The 14,842-nt window shown below is 35.0% G+C and overlaps 1 protein-coding gene across 17 annotated transcripts in view; it reads left to right on the top strand.

The window, feature by feature from the left end:
• The window catches only part of DOCK9 (dedicator of cytokinesis 9), a 125,973-nt gene that overhangs the window by 66,104 nt on the left and 45,027 nt on the right, over positions 1-14,842 (top strand). For all 17 annotated transcript variants that reach the window (XM_032182225.1, XM_032182295.1, XM_032182319.1 and 14 more), the window contains exons 16-29: positions 1,633-1,712; positions 1,793-1,980; positions 2,094-2,159; positions 3,129-3,221; positions 3,508-3,631; positions 3,998-4,119; positions 5,470-5,556; positions 6,198-6,287; positions 7,539-7,654; positions 7,793-7,862; positions 8,016-8,141; positions 8,270-8,341; positions 13,776-13,922; positions 14,449-14,532. In XM_032182225.1, the coding sequence (XP_032038116.1) occupies positions 1,633-1,712; positions 1,793-1,980; positions 2,094-2,159; positions 3,129-3,221; positions 3,508-3,631; positions 3,998-4,119; positions 5,470-5,556; positions 6,198-6,287; positions 7,539-7,654; positions 7,793-7,862; positions 8,016-8,141; positions 8,270-8,341; positions 13,776-13,922; positions 14,449-14,532 (1,465 nt within the window). The remainder of the gene's footprint in view (positions 1-1,632; positions 1,713-1,792; positions 1,981-2,093; positions 2,160-3,128; positions 3,222-3,507; positions 3,632-3,997; positions 4,120-5,469; positions 5,557-6,197; positions 6,288-7,538; positions 7,655-7,792; positions 7,863-8,015; positions 8,142-8,269; positions 8,342-13,775; positions 13,923-14,448; positions 14,533-14,842) is intronic.

The following is a 14,842-nucleotide window of genomic DNA, read 5'->3' on the forward strand; positions in this document are numbered from 1 at the left end:
ATGCTCCAGTTGAAGAACATCTTCTGATGTATATATTTATGTTTTCACTTAAAATACAAAAATTGTACAGACATTCAGTGCATTCACACAACCTACAGATCTCTCCTTTGCAGCATTTGAGGGCTTTGAGCAGGACTGAAGTATTATGCTATGTATAACCATCATATACTCAAGTACCTCTATGTTAGGTGTTACGCCTGCACGATGCAGTGTTCTGGCTCTCACAGGAAGCAAAGTATGAGCAAGTATCACCTGCACTGACCTTGGAAAGAGGACGCTAGGTCTCAGGGGAGGGGGCTTCAAGTTGGTATCCACTCCACCTTCCTTGGGAGTGCATCTGGCTTAGAATGCCTCAACAACAGTATACCAATCATACTTTTTTACAAACTGTTCCTAAAGATCGCATCATTTTTTGTGCAAGGCTTAAGAATCTCTTATTGACTGATGATCATATTAAATAACTAAAATATTTAGATTTACTGAGAATTTTTTCCTGCTTTGCAAAGGCATTTCCATTTCTGTTATTTTATATTAATGTTTGCTAAGCACAGATCTTAAAAGGCTTTTGATATAGCTTCTTTATTTTATTGTTACTTACCAAATCTGTTTAGGTAGTGAGGTTTGTAACAGGTATTTTAATTCAATTTTATATAGCTCCTCAAAGTTTCGTTGACGTTTACATAGCATTGAAATTGCTGTGTACAGCTACTCCTTGCTATAAACAATATTATTGAATCTGAACTTAATATAGTAAATTAGTCTACCACATCACTTTACTTTGTGAATTATGGAAATGCTTTTGGTTATTCCAGTACCTTATTTGTGGATTTGTGTATGGTATTTCACAGGAATTTTAGTAAGAAAGAGATTGTAATGTCTAAGGCTTAACTATTGGAATCAGAATCCATACTTCAACCACAATACAGTGCAGGATAGTATTTTTGGAAAATACTGCAGCTGTTTCCTTTGCAATAATTAATAATAATAATAATTAAAAAAAGGTACTGTACTGATATTTTAACATGGAAAATGCCCCTACTTCAAATCATATTTTGGATTATCTACATGGATGGAAACATCTAAGAAATGTTATTGTAGTCTTGTTAAGACTAAATATTATTGTTACTCTAGGAAAAGAACAACACAGAAAAAAATTACTGAGAGAAAGACGCATTTTGTTAACTTACTGATTTCGCTTCCTCTTTGGTCTTCCCCCAGGTTTATCCTATTAATATCAATGCTCATTGATGGCCATTTAAGTTTAAGGCTATACCCTCTTTGCCAATTATATTGAGTTACTACAAGACAAAGAAAATCTGTATTTTTAAAAGGCTTTCACTTCAATATAAAGAAAGGGAATCAAAGTGCTTTTTCTTACTTATTTTCACATTTGTGAATAAAGCCTTAGTTCTCTTTTAAATTCTTAAAAAGAGAAGAGGAAAAAAAATAATAAAGTCGTCCACCCCCAAACCACCTTTCCTCTCATACTCCTATTTCAGGATGTTATTTTTGCTTCTGTTTCCTATTCTCTTTCCCACCTCTTCCCCCCCCTATTTTTTTTTTTCTGGCATTCTGATAGCTTTGCATTTAGCCTGACTTTGAGGTTTTTGGTTTTGTTTTTTCTTCCACTAGGCCTGAAAAGATGGCCAAGCTTCCTGTTATTTTAGGAAATCTGGATGTTACAATTGATAATGTGTCACCAGATTTTCCAAGTAAGTATTAATAAACACTGTTAAATGGACATTCAGTTGTTTTCTCTTCAGCTTTATATTGATTTTTAATATATTTTCAGATTATGTTAATTCATCATACATTCCTATGAAACAGTTTGAAAATAGTACCAAGACACTAGTAACGCTTGAAATAGAGGAATTTGTTCCCTGTATACCAAGACACACTCAGCCTTTCACCATTTACAACAATCATCTTTATGTTTATCCAAAGCACTTGAAATATGACAGTCAAAAGACTTTTGCAAAGGTGAGTATAAGCAAACAATACATTCTTTTTCCAATGCACTGATACTGTTTACATACTATATTTCTGTGATGTTCCTTCCAATTAAGTGTTTTTGTTTTTGAATGCTGCTTTAGGCTAGAAATATTGCAGTATGCATTGAGTTCAAGGATTCTGATGAAGAGGATTCTTTGCCTTTAAAGGTTAGTCTTCGCTTTTCGTGACTGCTTAAAGAAAACTGTGACCAGTTAGCTAATCAGGACACTAATACTTGATTGATTTTATCTAGCTCGAGGTGGTAGCTTTCTGTCCTTCTTTTGCATTTGATATAGAAGTAACTTCTAGATGATTTGCTTGTTTTTGAAATAAAAGATTACTAAGAGCATTTTCTTTCCTTATATCAACAAAAATCCCAGTATTAAACCTGTTGCAAACAAGGGTGCCTTATGCCTGCTCTAACTTCTAAGCAGTAAAAACAATAAATCTTTAGACCATCTACAGAACCAAGTCTGTATTTGTTCCTGAGCTATCACAGTATATATGAAGTGCCTGAAAGAAATGAAGTTGAAAAATATATAGGAGTTCTGAGGTGAACCACAGTGTCAACTCTACTGCACAGCAGGCAGACTACAGGTGATGTAGTCTGTCTGTGCAAAGAAACCAAGAGTTAAAGGCAAGACCTTATAGGTTCCAGTAATAATCAGAATATCATAGCAACATACAGACAACTTCTAGAGACCTTGCAGTAATCTCTTTATTCACTTTCCTTAGAAATTCCTTTTTCAAAGGACACGTCAGTTTTTCAACCAAGTCGGGGTGCTTCAATGTTTCATCTTGTCAGCTTCTCTATAGCAATTTGATTTGCTGTTTTGTACAATGCATTCATCTAAATTCCGCAGTTGAAAGGAGGTCAATAGCTTACTCATCAATTCTAGTTTTTAATCGCTGCTGATATCCACATTAAGTTTGTGGGGTTTTTTTTTTTTTTTTTTTTTTTTTTTTTTTTTTTAAGATCAACACTTTTGACATACAAAAGTTGCATTACGAAATGTCCATTGTTACTGAAATATGTAACACAACTTAAAATATTTCAAATTCTTGGTGAAACTTTTACCTAAGAGTGAAAAAGAATTTGTTGTCGTTTCTGTTTTTTCCCTCTTTTCTACTGTTAGTGTATCTATGGTAGACCAGGCGGACCAGTATTTACTAGAAGTGCATTTGCTGCTGTTTTGCATCACCACCAAAATCCGGAGTTCTATGACGAGGTAAGCTACATTTCTGAGGTGATTTTTACTGTGTTAAGTATTAACTACATTTCAAAAATACTAGCAAAAATTTTAGGGTTGTGAAGGTCTTGCTAACGGTGTCAGTTAAATCAGACCCTCCTTTTCACTGTAATTAAATATTTTTGAAAGTTTTGTAAGTGTAATTCTCGAATCTTGCTTCAAATAACAAACTCGAACTGCTTTTAAGTCAGATTGTTCAACCAGTATGGCATGTCACTGTTCTGACTGAAGTTTTCTACAAAGGTTGTGTTTCTTTGCTTTTCAGATTAAAATAGAATTGCCCACTCAGTTACATGAAAAGCACCATTTGTTATTCACCTTCTACCATGTCAGCTGTGACAATTCAAGCAAAGGGAGTACAAAGAAGAAAGATGTTGTTGAAACACAAGGTGTGTCTGCTAGTGGTTTGCTTTCAGTAACTACCTGGGAGATCTTATGAAGTATGCTTAGCTGATAAACTATGATTTTGTTGCCTTGATCCATATGATGCTTTATATTACAGTGACAGAAAGATTTCATTAAGTATTTCGTGTTTTAAATGTTTTAGGATGCCTACAACATGTATATATTTTCAAACTCATAAGAATTTACTTGCCTTTTCAATTCTTTCTAATTGTGTGAGTTTGAATCATTTGACCCTTACATTAACATTTTCTCGTTTATGAATTACATATTGGAAGACTGGAAGACTTTTGTAAGCATTTATATAAAGATTCATGACATATTTGAAATTACTTTCCTTTCATGTTTCATAGTTGGCTATTCTTGGCTTCCACTAATAAAAGATGGAAGAGTGGTGACAAATGAGCAACACATTCCAGTGTCAGCAAATCTTCCACCAGGCTATCTTAGTTATCAAGAAGTGGGGGTTGGAAAGGTATGGTATATAAAATTGTTCTAATCTTTCAAAAAAAAAATAGAGAGAGAAGAATTAATTGTAATTCCCCAGCCTGATAAGATCAAGTCACTTGTTTTTATATGTGAAACGGAGTTCTTTGTAAAAGTTATGCATCTGACTTAAAAGAAAGAAATTAACTCCAACACAAGCTGGAGGCAAAGTTCATGACTAAATTCTGACTTTCAAAAGAATATGAATCAACCTACCCTAATGTAGTTTTTCCTGTAAGCTGTTAATTATGTGTTTCTGTTATTATTTAGCTGATGTATTTAGAAAATGTTTGTTTCATTTTGTAGCAATAATTGAAGTTAGTAATTTTTAAGTGTTTTAAAGTATTTTCAGTTTATGAAGATATGCAAATAATCTGAAGTCCTTTACTAAATTCTTTTTAGCATTTCATGCTGTCTCCTTTCAGTAAGTCCTTTATTCCTGAAAAAGTCTTATTCTCACATCTTGATTTTTGTGATCTTTATACTTCACTAGTAAAATTTATGGTTGTATTTTTCAAAGCAGAAAGCTTGCAAAATTAATAGTAATAAAAACAATACCAAGGAGGATACAAAATGTGAAATGTGGCAGGGGATTTGACTAAAGGAATGAAATGCAGAGAGAAAATTGACTCATTTTGGAGGAAGAGGCCTAAAATCAGCAGCAAGAGGTGTTGGTCTCCTCCTATTCCACCACTTTTTCTTTTTTAAACTCTACTGTAAGCTTTCCAGCCATTGACATCTTTACATCTTTCATCTTTTCATATTGTAGGTATTTTTTTTTATGCCTCTGCTGTCCATCTCTGCTCACCTCCATGGGTAGGAGGTTAGGACCAAGACTAGTTGTAGATCTAAGGGTAAAGTCTTTCCATAACTGATTGTCAGGGGAGAAAGCTGAGCCTTCCCATCCCATTTGCAAAGAACTGAGAATGGGAAGGAAGTACTGGCTAATACCTGTCGGTGACCCATGTTAAGATTTACACTATGTCAGTACCTACAGAAATTCTTCAGTTATTTTTTTCAGAAAAGCAGTACGTGTTTCTCTGTAGCCAAACATTTCTTTGCACAATTTTAGGGGAAATAAGAAATCTGTGACTTCAAAGAAAAGTCATTTTGTTAGTAAGTAAGGAAACTACAGTGGGACTTTAAAAATAAATGTCATAAATGCTTTAGGTAATATTGCCTGCATAATTTTCCTTTTTTATTTTATGACTTTATTCATTGTACACATTTCTTCTTCTGTTTAGAAAAAAGTGTTGTTTGTGGTACTATAAAGAAAGCACTGTCTTATTCTAGTATACTGCTACATTATTTTACTTTTCCTCTGCATGTGTGCATTCAGCATTCTGGTCCTGAAATTAAATGGGTAGATGGAGGCAAACAGCTGTTAAAAATATCCACTCATCTGGTGTCAACTGTGTATACGCAGGTGAGTTAAAAAACAAATGTAATAAGAGTAAGTTTTAGGAATAATGTATGTTTCTGATATGTATATACAATATCTGGGGAAGCTTCTACTACCCAATCTGCTACTATCTTACTGTTTTTTGTCTCTTGGATGTTCTGCATGGTTTCTGTCTTTCACATCAGCTGTGAAAAGCAGCAGATTTTAGAGCAAAGCTATTCAAAATGTGAGACTTTTGTCTAATATTTTCATCCATTCCATTCTGAAACTTCCATTTAGATAAGAGATTGTAGTCATCTGAAAGCTATTTAGTGGCATGTCTGCAAAGCAAGGAGTCCTGTTATAGCTGCTCATAAAATACATAGTATGATAAGTTGGGATAACTAACATGAATTATTCTATTTTCCACATGTCAATTGGTTTGAAGCAAATATAGATGAAGTTTTGCATAACGGGTGTTCAAAAGTACTGGGAATTTCTTAGGTGGGTTTAAAAAAAAAAGTGTTACATGGAGACAAAATTAGCCTTCAGAGTAGCACACTTACATTCAACTTTCAAAAATAAGTTATATAGACATATATGGATTTCATGTATAAACATTATAATGTGTTATGTTTTAGATAGTCATGTTAGATAACGTTTAATTTTTTTTTTGTCTTTGACAGGACCAGCATTTGCATAATTTTTTTCAGTACTGTCAGAAAACGGAATCTGGAGCACGTGCACTAGGAACTGATCTAGTAAAATATCTCAAGGTATAAAATGTCAGTGAATAACAAATTATAATTTTTTATATCTTTGTGAAACCTAGGAGCTTCAGACATTGTCTAGGTCTCATTTACGTAATATACAATATAAAAGAAGAAGATGTTTCTTGCCCTAGATAAACTTAAAATTACAATGTAAGATGAAACCTTAAGGGAGTAATGAGTTAGTATTGGTTAGCACTATGGCTGATAATTTCAGAACACCAATGGCCTGTTGTGTCAAATTAATCACATCAAACTGCACATGGGAATGATGAGGAATTGATGACCTGTTTTCTAAAATTTTGCTCAGATGGTCATCAGGTTCGTGTCTACAGTTGTCTTTCAGGACTAGATCAATAGAGTGTATGGTTTCCATAGCAATTTTATATTAACAAAATAGGCCGTGTTTTTAATGTGGAACCCAAAATTCAGTCATCTTAAAATCCATTAAGGTATCACAAGTAACTCCAGATTTTCTTAGACACAACAAAATTAATTACTGTATTTGTCTTCATCGTCAGTTCATAAAACTGGACTGTCTGTCCATGACGCTTACATAAGGATTTAACTATTGAATGTGGCACGCTTCTGAACTGAATATGCTTTGTGATTTTGGTTACGTCAAAAACGTGGTTCTGGTCTATCTTCCCTGCCCTAAAACTTCCGTAATATATTTGGATAGCTTATTCCTTACTTTACTTAAATTTATATTAATTCGATGTTAGCAAAATCTTTAGGTTCAGTGACAAGAATATGTCTTGCCAAAATCCCTGGGTCAGCATAATGCAACCACAGTTTGTTTAAAACTCTTTATTTGTCGTCAAATACCAGAAGACTCTTAACTGCGCAGTATGAGCATGTTCCACACCACTAAATTACATATCGTATTGACTTTATCTCGCTTCAAGGTACCAGAAAACAAATGCTATCTTCTGTGGCACATAACGAGTTACTGCTATTCTTGGTTTCAGTAGGCCAAACTCCTGTTTAGCTAGGCCTCCCGGAAGCCCAAATAGTCTTTACTTCTCTTGCATATGGACATCTTGATGTCTGTGTGCAACCTAATGTGTGCAAATATTTATGTTGGAAACTCTTCTCAGTTGCCTTCTGTGCAGTTGTATTTTGGGTACTTAACACCAAATAACGCAAGCAGCCTATATTTTTGGAAAAATACTTGCAGCAATTTTTGCAGTTTTAGAACTTGTGATTTCAGTGCCCTTATTTCAAGGGAGTGACAACATTACTGCTTTCTTTCAGAGCCTTCATGCTATGGAAGGCCATGTGATGATAGCTTTCCTGCCAACTGTTCTCAATCAGTTGTTTAGAGTTCTCACTAGGGCAACCCAAGAGGAAGTTGCAGTCAATGTGACAAGGTAAAGATTTTCAAGTTCTTCACAGAGTTTAAATGATGGCTGGGTTATGACATAAATGTGTAACTGAATAACACTTGCAATTGCAATCATAGGTTTCTTTGTAGACTTGCTTAGTTTTGGTTTCTGACTTCTGTCTAGGGTTATCATCCATATTGTTGCACAGTGTCATGAAGAAGGCTTGGATAGCTACTTGAGATCTTACGTCAAGGTAGGCACAATTAAATAAAATAACTCCAGTTAAAAGTAAATGAACTCTTTAAAAAAAATAAAATATATATATAAATAGAGTTGTATCAGTTTGATTTCAACTGTTTCTTATTATGTCATGGTTTCCTATTATGTTCTGTTTTTCCTCCCTAAGTATGCTTATAAAGCTGAACCCTACGTTGCTTCTGAATATAAGACAGTACATGAAGAATTGACAAAGTCCATGACAACAATTCTAAAGCCATCTGCTGATTTTCTTACAAGCAACAAGCTACTTAAGGTATATATTGAACTATGCTTTTACTGTATGGTCTTATCTGGTCATAATTTAAGTATAGGAATTAATTGTATTGAAATTATTACTCAATGCCTACAGTGATTTCACAGAATATTTTCTTTTCTCTGCAGTATTCCTGGTTCTTCTTTGAAGTTCTGATAAAATCAATGGCTCAGTATTTGATAGAAAACTCTAAAGTGAAGGTATGTCAACTTGTGGAAAAAAAAAGTTACTCTAATGGCAATTTGTGCAGTCTCTTCCTTCTCCAATTGTATAATTTTATTTAAAAAAAAAAAAAAACAAAAACAAAAAACAAAAAACTTTTAACAATTTCTTTTGTAAGGAAAGGAGGGAAAGAGCAAAGCAGGAGAAAGCAATTGAGATATTAGAATTGAGATATTAGAAAGATCTACAGAGCTTGGTTTAAAATCATTCTAAAAGGATAGAAACCCCTTAAAATCCATATAGTAGAGCAGCCTGTGTAAATCATTAGACCTTTCAGTAAGTATAGTATTTATCATAGTATCATTCAGGTTGGAAAAGACCTTTGAGATCATCCAGTCAAACCTTTAACCTAGTACTAAAGCCCACCACTAAACCATGCTACTAAGTTCTAGATATACACATTTCTTGAAAACCTCCAGGGATGGTGACTCAACCACTTCCCTGGGCAGCCTATTTCAGTGCTGCACAACGCATTCAGTAATTAAATTTTCCCTAATATCCAATTGAAACTTCCCCTGACACAACTTGAGGCTGTTTCCCCTTGTCTTATCACTTGCAATTGGGCTCTTCTTCCAAGCACCTACCTCTTCACAGCCTCCTTTAAGGCAATTGTAGAGCATGATAAAGTCTTCCCTGAGCCTCCTTTTTTTCTCTGGGCTAAACAACCCCAGTTCCCTCAGCCACTCCTTGTCATATTTTTCTTCACCAGCTTCATTGCCCTTCTTTGGACACTCTCTAGCACCTTGATGTCTTTCTTGTACTGAGGGGCCCAAAGCTGAACACAGCACTCGAGGTGCGGCCTCACCAGAGCAGAGTACAAGGAAACGATCATCTCCCTGGTCCTGCTGGCCACACTATTTCGATACAAGCCAGGGTGCTGTTTGCCGCCTTGGCCACTGGAGCACACTGCTGGCTCATATTTCACCTGCTATCATCCAATACCCCAAGGTCCCTTTTCTGCCAAACAGCTTTCCTGCCACTCTTCCCTCAGCCTCCAGCATTGCCTGGTGTTGTTGTGCCCCAAGCCCAGAACCTGGCACTTAGTCTTGTTTAACCTCATGCAGTTGGCCTTGGCCCATTGATCCAACCTATCCAGACCCCTATGCAGAGCCCTCTTACCCTCAAGCAGATTAATGCTTGTGCCTAAGTTGGTGTTGTCGGCAAACTTACTGAGGGGGCTCTTGATGTCCTCATCTAGATAAAGATATTAAAGAAAGCTGATCCCTGGGAGACACTACTAGTAACCAGTCTGGATTTAACTCCATTCAGTACAACTCTTTGGGCCCAGCCACCCAGCCAGTTTTTAACCCAGTGAAGCATGTACCCATCCAGGCCTTAAGCAGCCACCTTCTTCAGGAGAATGTTGTGGGAAATGGTGTCAAAAGCCTTACTGAAATCTACGTAGACCACATCCACAGCCATCTTTTGGCATGCGGGGATGGCCTGCTCCTGCACCTTTAAAATTTCCTTCTTGAAGAGTGTCCAGCCTTCCTGAACACCTTTGCCCTTCAGGACTGCCTCTCAAGAGACTCTGCCAACCAGTCTCCTCAACAGGCCAAAGTCTGCCCTCTAGAAGTTCAGGGTGGCAGCTCTGCTAACTCCACTCCTTACTTTTCTAAGAATCAGACGATTAATTTGTGATTGCTGTGCAGCAGACAGCCTATAACCTTTGCATCACCCACAAGTCCTCCTCTATTTACAAGCAAATGGTCCACTGGGGCACCATCCCTAGTTGACTCACTCACCAGCTGTGTCAGGAAGTTATCTTACGCTCTAGAAGCCTCCTAGGCTGTTACCTCTCCACTCTGTTGAATTTCCAGCAGATAGATGAAAAAAAGAATAAGGGCTAGTGATTGTGAGACTTCTCCAGCTGTTTGCAGGATATTTCATCTGCCTCTTTGGCCTAGTTAGGTGGTCTATAAGGCGTTGTTTTATAGACAACGTCTATAGTTTATGTTTTATAAGGTTGTTTGATGATAGCGGCTGTCATAACCCTCCTGCTGTAGAATGGCTTCCAGTTCCTCCAGTTTGTTGCCCATACTATGTGCATTGGTGTAGATGCACTTCAGTTGGGCTAGTGATCCTGCCCCCTTTTTGGGGGGAGAAGCCCTAATTCCTGTATGACCATTCCCGTGCACTTCTGTAATTTCTAATCCGTCAATGTCCCTTGTGCCTGTGGTGCTGCATGACTCTCCATCCCCTACATCAGCAGGGATGGCAGACCAATAGACCTTGCTAGCATGCCATTCTTCAAACATCATCATACGGACTTCTTTCTGTTCTTCACTGGTATTTTGCAGTTTCAGTGGTACCTGTTCAAATAGTTTAGGAAAAGACAGGAGGATCTATAAATGTAAATTTCCTTTATTGATTTGATATTCCTTGAGGAAGGAGTTTGTGCCTTTGTTCACTCCGTGAATGGAGTATTTCTTGTTTTACCACACTGTATTTTGTGGTTTTGTCTATTATAATTAAATTAATTGCATTAGTTAATAAATTAAGTGGAAATGAACATATAATCTGATAAAGCAGAAAACATTGATTTTTATTTAAAGTTGAAATTTTCCAGAGATTTCTGGAACTGAATTAAAATCGTATCATTTAAAAATGATATTGGAAGAAGAAAAAAAAAGGAATTTTTGTTGTTTCAGTATGTACCTGACAGTCCTAGCAGTGCTTTTTATTTTACAGTATTTAACTTTTTTTAAAAATTGCATCTTCTTAAATTGCATAATGTGGTATAGCTGGGCAAGTTTCTTAAAACATGGTATGTGTGATACTTGTATGGCTTGAGGATGTTTGCTGGATTCGGTTAGGTGATGTTCTGCAAAATAATGTTGTTTTGGCTTGGCTGAACAGAGTTTATCTAATTTTTCCTGACTTAACAAACCTACAAAACTTTGCACAAGTATGGAAAAAGTATTTATGTTAAATAAATAAATAAATAATAAAACAACTTCAAATAAACCGCTGACTTGCTATCATGCAAACCCATTTCCTTAATTTAATAATAACTTTCTTACGCTAGTGATTACATTTTTAAATTGGGATCAGATGGTGGATAAAATAAGCACAGTAGAACATAATCTTTTTAAAAGCAGGAGTCTGTGTAAAACAAACAAACAAAAAAAAATGAAATTCACTTTTCAGAATGACTCAGCCATTGTCCATGATTTTAGTTTTCTCTCCCTTAATCTGCATCTCCTGCACAGTATGGTTTACTGCCACTGATGAGCATTCACATTACTAAAAGTGTGGGTTTTTTTTGTTTTGTTTTGTTTTGTTTTTTTAAATTGTTGTTATCCATGTGGAGGAAGGAAATAATTATACTGACTCATTATCTCGAAGCTAGTGAACCTTTACTGACCCATGTAACCCCAATAACAAATCTAACAAATTAAATATGCAGAGCACATGCATCTGAGGAAGACACTCAATTTTAACAAGATTTTCATTTGACAGGAAAACAAAGTTGGTAAAGAAAGAGTGTCAGCTGTAGATGACTGAGAAAGATTTGATTACCTTGTATCAGTGTGATTTTAAATAAAACAGAGCAAATACTGTTAATGAAAGAACTCTAAATTTTCAAAGAAGCTTCTCACGGCTAGTTTCATTTTATTTATGATTTCAAGTTGCCAAAAAGAAGTAGACAGACCACAAAAATGTGACCTAAATACTGATGGCACTTCTAACTTAAGATTCCCATCCTATTTCAGAAGATAAGGAAGCGTAGTGACGTTTTTCATTAATTTAGTAGGTTTTATAACCCTAAATCTTTCTAAAATGGTAACAGCTCATGCAGAGATTTTTTTTATGAAACATTGAAACTACCAAAATGTTGCCACATTTCTTATGAGAACTCATAGGTATTGTTATAGAAGTGTGTAGTAATCATACTTAAATAAAAACAAACAAACTGAACTTGATACTGGAAAATACCCTTCTAGTTTCTGTTTGTCCCACTCTTCCCTGTACCAGTTTATTCTAGTGCTTCATTTAGGTTCAGATTGTTTCAATTCTGTATGTTAGATATACTTCTTATATAGGAACCTCATTCATTTCAGGTTAACACTTTATTTGTTTTTAATAGCATCTTTAAAAGCAACCCTCAAATATGAGCTGTTCAAATTGTACAATGGAAATAAGTTCTGCTAACATGTGCTTTTAGATTCGAGTTCTTTGCTGTGTACTGCCGTTCTTGCTTGTTTGTCTCCTGCAATACTATGATATAAATTTTATGGCTAAAGAAAACTACTGAACTGAACTTCTATTGCAGATTTTCATTGTTTCCTTCATACATGATGTTAAAAAACATTTTCACTTTTAGAACTAACCTCATTGTCATCTTTTCTGTCACATGAAAGAAAAAGCAGAACTTCTCTCAAATATTTTGCTTGCTTTTGTCTGTCTTGTTGGGTAAACTAGTAAAGATGCATTCAGATATTTTCTTCTTAGGAGTTCTGATAAAATTCTGCAGTTGTAGGTACAGCAAAATTATTTCTATAGCATGATTTTTATGGTATTTTACAAATATTTAATTACTGTCAAAAAAAATACTGAGTATATTTTAGGGCACTGACTGACATACCTTATGTCATTAATAAATACTGTTGATATTTATATGGGTATCTCTTCCGACCTTAATTTTTAGAAACCTAATTTTTCTTAAGATAGATCTAAAGTCTTTGGAGCACAGCTCAAATGAGAGCAAACTGTATAATCATTGATTTCTGTAGTGCCCTGAAAATGACTTGTTCTGCCTAGGAATGTTGCATTCAATTTAGTTCAAAAAGGTATACAAATGACAAAGTATTCAAAGCACTTGGATATTTTGATCTTACAGTTTTCAGAAAGAAAAGCAATGACAGTTAAAATGGTTTTTGTCAAAGCTAGCTTCTCCTTTAACCTCACCCCACAAGTCATTAAGTCCCTACAGACAAAAGACAATTTATTATAGACTGTAAGATACAGAAAAATAAAAGAGACTCTGTAACAGCAATAAGTTGAAGAGAACTTACAGACCAATACTGGTCGGGATGTATGAAATAATTGATGAAGATAATAATATAGATGGTGAGTAGAAACAGGTAAATCATGAATGTAGAGGAAATCTGTTAAGCTAAGTGACAAAGAACTTAATGGCAAAGGAAAATATTTCTGATGAGTGGAAACTTAAAACGTGGAGAGTAAAGAAAGTAAGAAAGAAAGAAAAAAACCATGGATGAGACTTGAAAAAAGACTCGGGAAAATCTTTAAATAAAATGCTATTTTAAACTACTATGAGAATTTGAAAACCTCTTAATGCTTTGTCTCCCTTCCATGTCGAGTTATCTATATCTTATGTAAAATAAGTTTTCGTATATTTTAGTGCTATAAACCATATTAAATATGTATCTGAATTTGTGCTTCTAGCTCTTGCGAAACCAGAGATTTTCTGCTTCCTTTCATCATGCGGTTGAGACGGTTGTTAATATGCTAATGCCACACATCACTCAGAAGTACAGAGACAATCCAGAGGCTTCAAAAAATGCCAACCACAGCCTTGCTGCCTTTATAAAAGTAAGTACGCAAGTGACAGGCTCTGTGGTTACTTTTGCAGTAATGCTGTTTCTTCATGAATTTTAAAGCTGACCCATATAAAACTGAACGTGCATAATGCTTTCAAAGTATAATTCTATGTCCAAGTTAAAATGCATTGAAATACAATTTGTCTTCTGTGATCAAAAATACATATTTTCAGAGGTTTGATTTTTAATGAATTTACATTTTATCAAAATTTTTATTTTTTCTTGTCTTCCCCTCCCCTTCAATATGATCTAGTTATCTTTTAATCCCAGAAAGATTTCATGCTTTCAGTAATATTTTATTTATAACAGTTGTAACATAACAGTTGTTTTATTTGCAGTTTCCATTCTGGATGATAAGAGGAAATTTGGTATGCATATGTATAGGTATATTTAAATTGCTTGTTTTACTGTTTATGTTCAAACTGACTGAAATATCAATGTGTTTGGAAAATAAACAAGTACTGAGCACTGAAGCAATACTAAATCAATTCCATCTTGTTTGTTTGTTTTTCCCATAGAGGTGTTTTACTTTTATGGACAGAGGTTTTGTTTTCAAGCAAATCAATAACTACATCAGCTGCTTTGCACCAGGAGATCCAAAGGTACTCTGTTTTTAAACAAATTAGTTTTAAGGATTGTCTTCTTGTTGATGCATGTGGATAGAGTCCTTCAGACTTGTTTCTAGTTACACTCAAGCATGTGACTTAGAAGCATGTACACTGTGTCTAGATCATTTTTTTTCCCATAAAATCACTTTTTCATATTTTGATTCCTGTCTCCAGGTGCAACTTCACAACTGTAGAGCATGTATATTGAGAAAATGAAGAGGGGTGGGCAACACTAAGCACTAAATTTACTGTAGAGGAAAGAGCTTGTACCAGTAATCCAAAGAATCTCTTCTGAGAGTTCAGA

Source organism: Aythya fuligula, chromosome 1, assembly GCF_009819795.1.
Source record: "Aythya fuligula isolate bAytFul2 chromosome 1, bAytFul2.pri, whole genome shotgun sequence".
NCBI lineage: Eukaryota > Metazoa > Chordata > Aves > Anseriformes > Anatidae > Aythya > Aythya fuligula.